This window comes from Clarias gariepinus, chromosome 15, assembly GCF_024256425.1.
Source record: "Clarias gariepinus isolate MV-2021 ecotype Netherlands chromosome 15, CGAR_prim_01v2, whole genome shotgun sequence".
In the NCBI taxonomy this organism is placed as follows: Eukaryota; Metazoa; Chordata; class Actinopteri; order Siluriformes; family Clariidae; genus Clarias; species Clarias gariepinus.
This window is the reverse complement of record NC_071114.1, coordinates 26604665-26613722: the sequence shown is the minus strand read 5'-3', so window position 1 is coordinate 26613722 and position 9058 is coordinate 26604665. Positions and strand designations below refer to the sequence as shown.

At 36.5% G+C, this 9058-nt stretch overlaps 1 protein-coding gene across 1 annotated transcript; it reads left to right on the top strand.

The window, feature by feature from the left end:
- Nucleotides 1–32: 32 nt before the first annotated feature.
- Nucleotides 33–6578, top strand: sirt3 (sirtuin 3). The gene is made up of 9 exons (XM_053512535.1): nucleotides 33–150; nucleotides 238–305; nucleotides 494–590; nucleotides 2031–2192; nucleotides 2321–2553; nucleotides 3376–3476; nucleotides 3591–3752; nucleotides 4952–5164; nucleotides 6281–6578. The coding sequence occupies exons 2-9, from the start codon at nucleotides 239–241 to the stop codon at nucleotides 6302–6304; spliced, it is 1059 nt and encodes a 352-aa protein (XP_053368510.1). The 5' UTR covers nucleotides 33–150; nucleotide 238; the 3' UTR covers nucleotides 6305–6578.
- The last annotated feature ends 2480 nt before the right edge of the window (nucleotides 6579–9058 follow it).

Genomic DNA, 9058 nt, shown 5'->3' with positions numbered 1-9058 from the left:
AAAAAAATATGATATCGTTAATATTATGATCGAAATTCTCAGTCCAACTGTGCATTTATTTCAGCAATTACGGTAAAGCGTCATATGTGTCATTAGAACAACCATAACACAGTCGGATCAAAGTGACATTACTATGCTCTATTAATTAGTGTAAGTTTAGTTTTTTGACATTTTAGGCATAACTTTAATATATTTTTGTAATTTGTCAGATTTTTGTATTTTTGTTAAACCTTACAGCATGATATCGTTGCTGAGACGCTGTGCTATATATATCAAAAGTAATGGAGGATTATTCACAGGCAAAGGTAAATATATAACATTACACTGGTTATAAGTGAATAAACAATAATTATACCATTCGCAATCTGAAACATGCCATAATCCATAAGTAAACATTTAATTATTTAAAATGTGCACCATGAATTTGTATGCTAAGCCTTGTGCTGTGTACTTTATGATAAGTGATCTGTATGTACTCACTTACCATATTAAGGTCTATCAAGGATACAAGTTATACATGAGAAGATTTCAGGCAATGTTCAGAAGCTAGATCTGGAGGGACGTGGACACTCTGGTGTTTTGGGATGTTGGTAAGAAGTCTCATCTATACATTTGATCTGTTGAAGACTGTGTATATGACTAGAAGTTTATGGACACCTGTCCATCACACCCCAATGATAACGGCTCTGGGTTCCTCTTCAGAATGTCAGGGTTTCAAGCCAGCAGGCTGCCACTGTTGAGCGCGTGTGCAAGGCCCTTGGCCCTAGGAAAACCTTATTGAGACTGACCTTATGCTCTGACCTAGGAGTGTGAAGGAAAGTATATTCGACAATAAAGAATTCTTCTAGCCATGTGCTTGTTGAATATCTCGCTCCACATGTACTTAAGATTCAATTACTTGTCACATGTTTTTTACAGCACAGTCAAAAGTTTTTTTTCCTTATATCCCAGTTATGAAGCAGGGGTCAGAGTGCAGGGTTAAGGTCCTTGCTCAAGGGCTCAACAGTGACAACTTGGTGGAGATAGGGCTGAACCGATCAGTAGCCCAGTAGCCTGTAGTATCCATTTAAGTCACCACTGATCCCCTAATTGTTGTTATAGGCTTTTCACAAGATTTTGGAGCATGATTGTGTCGATTTGTGTTTTTTAATCAGCCCAGGCACTGATGTTCACTTTAGCACGTTCAGTTGGGTGAGGAGATCAGGGTATCAGTATACTTTCCAGTTTTTGCCAATGGTGTTCATTAGGGTTTAAGTCAGGATTCTTAAAGACACTTAAGTTCTTCCACTCCAACCTTAATATATCATCTCTTTAGCACCGTCATGCTGAAACAGGTTTGGGCTTCTTGGTTTCAGTAAAGGGGAATTTAAACACAACAGCATACAAAGACATGCTATATAATTGTGTGCTTCCAAGTTTGTTTGATGGAGAACCACATGCAATGCCAGTCAAAAGTTTGGGCACACCTTCTAATTCAGTGTTTTTTGTTTAGTGATTTATTTTCTACATTCAAAACAATACTGGAGATTTAACAACTAAAAAATAACACATATTGCATTAGGTAATTCAGTAACAACAACAACAACAATCAGTTGTTATTTTATGACACAAACGTCATCTGTTCTGGAATAGTTCTCACAAGAGCAGTACAGACCAGTGCACCCATCAAGCACCATGATGAAACTGACCAAGACCAAAACTTACCTCTACTGCAGAGGAGAAGTTCATTTTGCGTTATCAGCCTCAGAAATCACCAATTATCAGCACCTCAGCTTTACAGAGCATAAGTAAAAGACAACTATTAATATCAACTGTTCAAAGGAGATTATTGCATATTTTGCATGTTTTTATAATGTATAAAGAAATAAAAATAAGAAAATGAAAATGAATTACATGCTCTGTCCAAACTTTTGACCGGTATTACAATATATATATATATATATATATGTATATATATTACGATATATATACAATTTATATGTTATACCTTTTATTTATTATTGCTTAATATTTACATTTTTGTGGTGTAGGAGAAGCTTTCAAAGACGTTTTTTTGGAGGAGGCCATGGTGGTGCAGAACAGAAAATGACTTTAGAGGATATTGCGAAAGGAATCAAAGAACGAGAGTATAAACGGATAGTGGTGATGGCTGGAGCAGGGATTAGTACTCCAAGTGGAATTCCAGATTTCAGGTAAGTATCTGAAGAAGCCCTGAACATGATTACTATGACAGTGACATCTGAATCTAAGAAAAAAGTCTCCAACACAAAAATGTTGCTCCTGTTTCATACCATTTTCCTTCATCTTTCTTTTCTGACAGATCACCCGGTAGTGGCCTTTACGACAACCTCCAAAAGTACAACCTTCCCTATCCTGAGGCTATTTTTGAGATCAACTATTTCCATTACAACCCTAGACCTTTCTTTGCCTTGGCAAAAGAGCTGTATCCTGGTAATTATCGCCCCAATCTGACACACTACTTCATCCGGCTTCTTCATGACAAAGGCCAGCTGCTCAGGATGTACACTCAAAACATCGACGGGCTGGAGAGAAGTGAGTTTATAAGTCTCTTGATAATACAGTAAGCTGCGAAATGATTTTTAAAATGTGAAAAAATAGACCCATTCAATGATTAGTGCATGTACTGAGTGATGTATGATGTAATGTCTAAAACATTTGTACAAAACACCAACAGATTAAAAATGACCTTATTTTAAAGCAAGCTTAGAGGACTGTCTGCATAGATAGATTGTTGTACTTCCTGTCATGGTGATATGCAACCTCGTATCTCAAAGTCAAATGAACGTTTTTTCTAGAATGACAGACTGTATTTATTTTATGTTTTCTTGATCGATAATTTGGCCACAAAGGTTATTTAGAAAATAACCACCTAAAAAAGACAGGCAGTGAGAGCAATTTATATAGAGAAAAAGGCAGCAGTGTAGTATCTGGTGCTTGGATATCATTTAAACAAAATAACAATGTTGATTATTCTTTACAAATGGCAATAATTTTACCACAAAGCTTGTTGGAAGAAAATTTTTTTATTTAAAAAATAAAGATGTTCATTTTTGATCAAAAGTCCCAGTTTGATTCGAACACTCCTAGTACAAAATATTCTGTCTTAACAGTTAAAACAGATTATTTTGTACAAGGGGTGTTCGAATCAAACTGTGACCTTTGATTGTGCAGAATAATAGAACGCAGTTGTGAGAATAGAAAAATGTGTTTTTGCTAATTGTTCAAGTGGAAAATTGGGATAAATGTGTGTAATATTTGTTATACCATGATTTTAGCTCACTCTCAAAAAGATGGCAATAATTCTGCACCTCTCATGTATTCATTTATTTATTTATTTATTTATTTATTTAACAGTGTCAGGAATCCCAGCTAAGAAGTTAGTGGAGGCACACGGGACGTTTGTGACAGCCACATGCACAGTTTGCCGTCGAGAATACCAAGGAGAAGACCTGCGTGTGAGTGTCGTTATTACACACTGGATAAATTGATCATGTAATAAAGAGAAATACCAAAAAGCTAACATCTTTCCTTTCTCTTAGGAAACACATTGATGATTTTGTCTTTCTTAGAGTGATGTATTAGAAGGAACAGTGCCTCACTGCTCTCACTGTAAAGGAGTCATTAAGCCTGATGTTGTGTTTTTTGGTGAAGAGCTGCCACAGCACTTTTTCCTCTACCTCACCGATTTCCCCTTGGCGGACTTACTGATTGTAATGGGGACGTCATTAGAGGTGAGAGGATGGCTTCTGCCATCACGTCATTTCTGTGCTTTCCATTTAAGTGCAGTAACTTAGAACTTTAGCTGGGGCTCTTGAATTTTTTTGCAGCACAGGATGTTTTCCAAGTTTGCAATCGCCAGAAAATTTTTTTTTTAAATTTATAGTTTACTTATTAAATAGGATTACGGCCAGCATAAACAATTTATTTAAATTCTGACTTTGGAATTTAGACTCTGAATTTAGACTTTAATCTCGGATAAAACCTATAAAGCTATATAAGTCAGATATCATTCAATTCAGAAAAAGGAAAAACTCAAACATATTTTTTATGGCGGTTGGGCATACCCAAATATTGTCAGGCTTTGTTTTGTCAAAAGGTGTGACTACACCAACAAGAGCTACTTTTATTATTTTCTTTAATAACAAAAAGAAATAATAAACTCTAGTTATTTCTAGATTATTGTCTTATTATTTACAGTATAGGCAGATTTATTTACTTTTAATTTAAGTTATTTAAAGCTATCTTTTAGCCAAAACTATAACTTTTAATTTATTATTTTATATAGGATTTTATGTTTCTTTTACTTAATTTGTTTAATTAAATTTTTTTCTTTTTTATCAAGATTATTTTCCTTGTATAATATCTTTTTTTATACATTATTTTCTTTGATTAAATTGGTATATTTCTGTTATTACCAAATATACTATTAAACTAGTAAATATTTTCTATTTACATCATACTGTCTTTGTTACTGTTTACATTATAATGTTTACAAAATAGCTTTTTTATATGTGTATGTATGTGTATGTATGTGTGTGTCGAGGGTTCGAGTCCCACCTCGGGTATGTGTTCATGTTCTCCTCGTGCTTAGTGGTTAACCTCCAGGTACTCTGGTTTCCTTCCACATGCAAATTAGGATAAATGGTGTCCCCAAATTGCCTGTAAGCTGTGCATAAGCGTCTAAGTGTGTGAATTTGTGTGCCCTGCGATGGATGGGAATTCCGTCCAGGGTGCCCAAATTCTCCTGAGACAGCCTCCAAGCCTCCGCGACAGTGTACAGAATAAAGCGGTATAGACGATGAGTGAGTGAGTGATTGAGTTTTACCCTAAGGCCTACCCTGTATTAAAACCACACTCAGGCCTAGTGGTTACTCAGTTTGACCAGCAGATGGCCCTGTTTAGTTTTTTCCTCTCTGCTGATTATCTGCAGGTGGAGCCATTTGCCAGCTTATCTGGAGCTGTGCGAGGTTCTGTGTCTCGCCTCCTGATAAATCGTGACCTGGTGGGACCCTTTGTCTCAGGCGTTTCACGTCACACTGACGTGGCCGAGCTGGGTGATGTAGTGAGCGGCGTGAGGAAACTGGCAGACGCTTTGGATTGGATGCCTGAGCTGGAGGCTCTTATGACAGAAGTAGGTCAAAAGGTGAGTGATGCTCTATATTATTGGTTAGGAATACAAATTTACATATACCATGTTAACCAAGCTTTTCTTTAAGTCGTATCTCATTTGAAAGTTGATCAAACACAGAGCATTGGACTTGACACAAACTTTTGGAATACAAGCCTGTTCAAGTGCATACTTACATTAAAGTATGTGAAATGTATGTAATAATATCTCAGGGATTCAGTTGAGAGAAATGTCACTCAAGTTGTTGCCAATAATACAATTTTTAATGACAATTTTCATATTTAAAAGAGAAAAGAATGAAAAAGAAAAGCATTTGGAGTAGTGATCTTAGATTGAACCTCACTTCCAATATAATCTTTTTCCCTTGATTGATTTATACTCTTTTTTTTATTAAATTACACATTCATTTTTTTATATTAAAATAAATAAAGGCTTATAATAATCATTAATTATACTAACACCAATAATGCTGTTGTGGGAAATGATAACAGGCTCTTTAATGAATTATCGTTTAATCTTTAGAATTAAATTAAATGAATATAATAAGCAACAGCATGGTGCACTCATGGCAGGAGGTACAATCTTGGATGATTGACATTTCCAAATTGTCGTAGTGTATGTGTGTGCTTGTGTGCCCTGTGATGGGTTGGCAATCCATCCAGGGTGTAGCCCACCTAGTGCCCTGAGTTTCCTGGGGCAGGCTCCAGGACTTCCACGACCCTGTGGTGTAGGATAAGCGTTGATGATGGATGGAGGGATTATAATAAAATATGTGGAGAAATATACCAATTTAATCAAAATATTAGACAAATAAAAAAGTAAATATTTTATCTATTATTAGTTTTATTATTAATAATAAAAAGAAGAAGAACAAGTAGTAGTAGAAGTTATCTCTGTGAAATCTGACAGGCTTGACGGCACAATGCATCTTAAGAAAATTCAAATTATACTACACAAATGGAATAAAGCTCCTGATTTCAGGACAATTTAGAGCCTCAGCTTTGCCACACTTACGACATCCTTCTAAGATCACAGCGAGGGTGAAATGTCTCTGCTTGGTTAAAAAGGCAGAAAATGACAGAGACCTATCAGACATCACAGAGCCTTCAATGTTTTCCATTTCTTCTGCAGGCTTCAAAGAAGAGCGAAGAATGACCATCCAGACGTGAGAGCCCAGCTTCATTTCTCGCGTCTCCTCAGTCATTTTGTGGGACTTTACCAACCGTGACAAAATTGAACTGAATTGAACGCAGCACTTGGAGGCTCGGCTCACTGCATTAGTCTCCCTTTGTAGCTTTACTGGTTGTTTTACAGCCAAGTTAATGAGAAATTGTTAATGGGATGAAAGATGAGCTGTTTAAATGTGACATTCTTTTCAGGTGATTTAAAATTTTTATTTAATGTATTAAATATAAAGATTGTAGGTCACAGTTGCTTTTTCTCTTCTTTTGTTTTTCAAAGTAGAGTTTGGGTCTATAGTATATTTAGGTTAGACTAAGAAAAGAAGCTCAATATCAGCAAAATATGCAGCACTGCCCTGAAAAACAAAATAAACCAAACAGCTCTACTTCCATTAGTCAATGAGCTTTAAATACACACACACACACACACACACACACAGGTGAAGGTGAACTTTGGTTCAACTTTAATCCTCCATGTGTGTTTTGTATTTCTACAAATCCTTTCCTTCAATCTTTGGTCATATAAATTGTTTATCATACAAATAGTTTTTGTATTTCTTTCTGTAAAATACAACAAAACTGCTTTTTAAAGCTGTTTTTTTTCCTAATTTCTCCTGGCACTTAACAACTTAAAGGAGCCTGAATTAACTTTTCATTCCTTAAATCAGATTAACAAATCAAACAAGTGCTGTTTTAAAGTCTTAAACACCTTAATAAGACCCAAATAACTGAGAAAGTTACAGTAAAGTTACAGTAACTAAGACAATACATACAATACATTTTCATACAGAAACAAAGATGCGAACCTTTGCACTATAAATACAGTAAGTTTGGACACGCCTTCTAATTCAGTGCTTTTTTTTTAATTAGTGATCTATCTTCTACATTCTAGAACAACGTAGATTTTAAAACTATAAAATAACACATTATGTTACTACGTGACAACATCAATGGTTATTTTAAGACTCAAAGGTCAGCTGTTCTGAAATGGTAAAAAAAATTCCATAAACACTCCTAAACCTTGTGAAAAACCTTCCCTGAAGAGTTGAATCTGTTGCAGCTGCAAAGAGTGGGCCAACATGATATTGGGGCCAGGAGTAGCTTAGTGGTTAAGGCATTGAACTACGGTTCAGAAGGTTCTAGGTTCAAACCCCACAACCACCAAGTTGCCACTGTTGGGCCCTTGAGCAAGGCCCTTAACCCTCAACTCCTCAGATGCATAATGAGATAAAAATGTAAGTTGCTCTGGATAAGGGCGTCTGCTAAATGTATTAAACCCTTCTTTCTTCTTTGTCTTTCGGCTGTTCCCTTTCAGGGGTCGCCGCAGCGAATCATCTGTCTCCATTTAACCCTATCCTCTGCATCCTCTTCTCTCACACCATCTAACTTTATGTCCTCTCTCACTATATTCATAAATCTCCTTTTTGGTCTTTCTCTAGACCTCCTGTCTGGCAGTTCCAACCTCAGCATCCTTCTACCGATATATTCACAATCTCTCCACTGAACATGTCCAAACCACCTCAAACTGGCCTCTCAGACTTCATCTCCAAAACATCTAACATGGGTTGTTCTTCTATTAAACCCTGTGGATTAAAAATTGGATGTTACTCAAGTTCATATGCATGTAAAGGCAGGCATGCAAATACTTTTGGCAGTATAGTGTATGTATTTTCCTGCAGTAAGTAAGATGGTTCAGAAGAAGTTATTTAACCCTAACTGAGGCAGTGAGTAGCTTCTAAATAACCTTGTCAGAAGACATATCCTGAGGTCCTGAGATGTTTCTCTGTTTCAGAAGGGACAAATTATTGTCCTTCATATACTAAACAAATGATGGCAGATCACTTATATACTTGTAAAATCAAATCGTAAAATAAACAAGATTAGAACTTTTAGCTATGCTTAACAGTGCAAATAAAAGCATTTCCACACAGTACAAAGAGACCTCAGGACTAAACCACTGTGTAGCCTTAAGAAAACCACTTATAAGTGAAGCTAGTCATAAAAAAGCTTTAATTTGCTAGAAAGCCCAAAGAATGGTCTGATGAGTCCAGATATACCCTGTTCCAGAGTGATGGCCGCCTAAGGGTAAGATGAGAGGTGGATGAAGTAATGCACCCATCATGCCTAGTGCCTACTGTACAAGCCGTGGTGGCACTGTTATGATCTGGAATTGCGTCAGTTGGTGAGGTCTAGGATCAGCACAGTTATGTGTCAATAAAATTAGGTCACCTGAATATACGGAATGGCCAGGTTTTTTCAGCAAAGGATTTTATCTTCCATTTTTCAAGATGACAATGCCAAAATGACAAAATCAGGCTTAAATTGTGAAGGAGTGGTTCAGGGAGCATGAGACATCATTTTCACACATGAAACTTTGGGATATGCTAGAGAAGGTTTTATGTCGAGGTCTGAGTCTCCAAGCATCAATAGAAGATCTTGGAAAGAAAAGGCGGTCCACCAAAGTATTAGAATGTTGTTAGTCTATCAGCTGCTCCCGTCGAGAGGTCACCTCTGAAGACCATCCACACACAACCACAAACACAGGTTTTATGCTGGATGCCCTTCCTGACGCAACCCTCCTATTATCCAGTGGCTGGGGATTGGGTGGGAATTGAAACCTATCTAAATAATTGAAGAAATTTGAATCTCCCTTTGTTTCTGCATGAGAAAAAAGAAAATGTTCTTTTAATTGTGCTTTCCTAGTTTCTAATAAGGCATGCGATCTAAA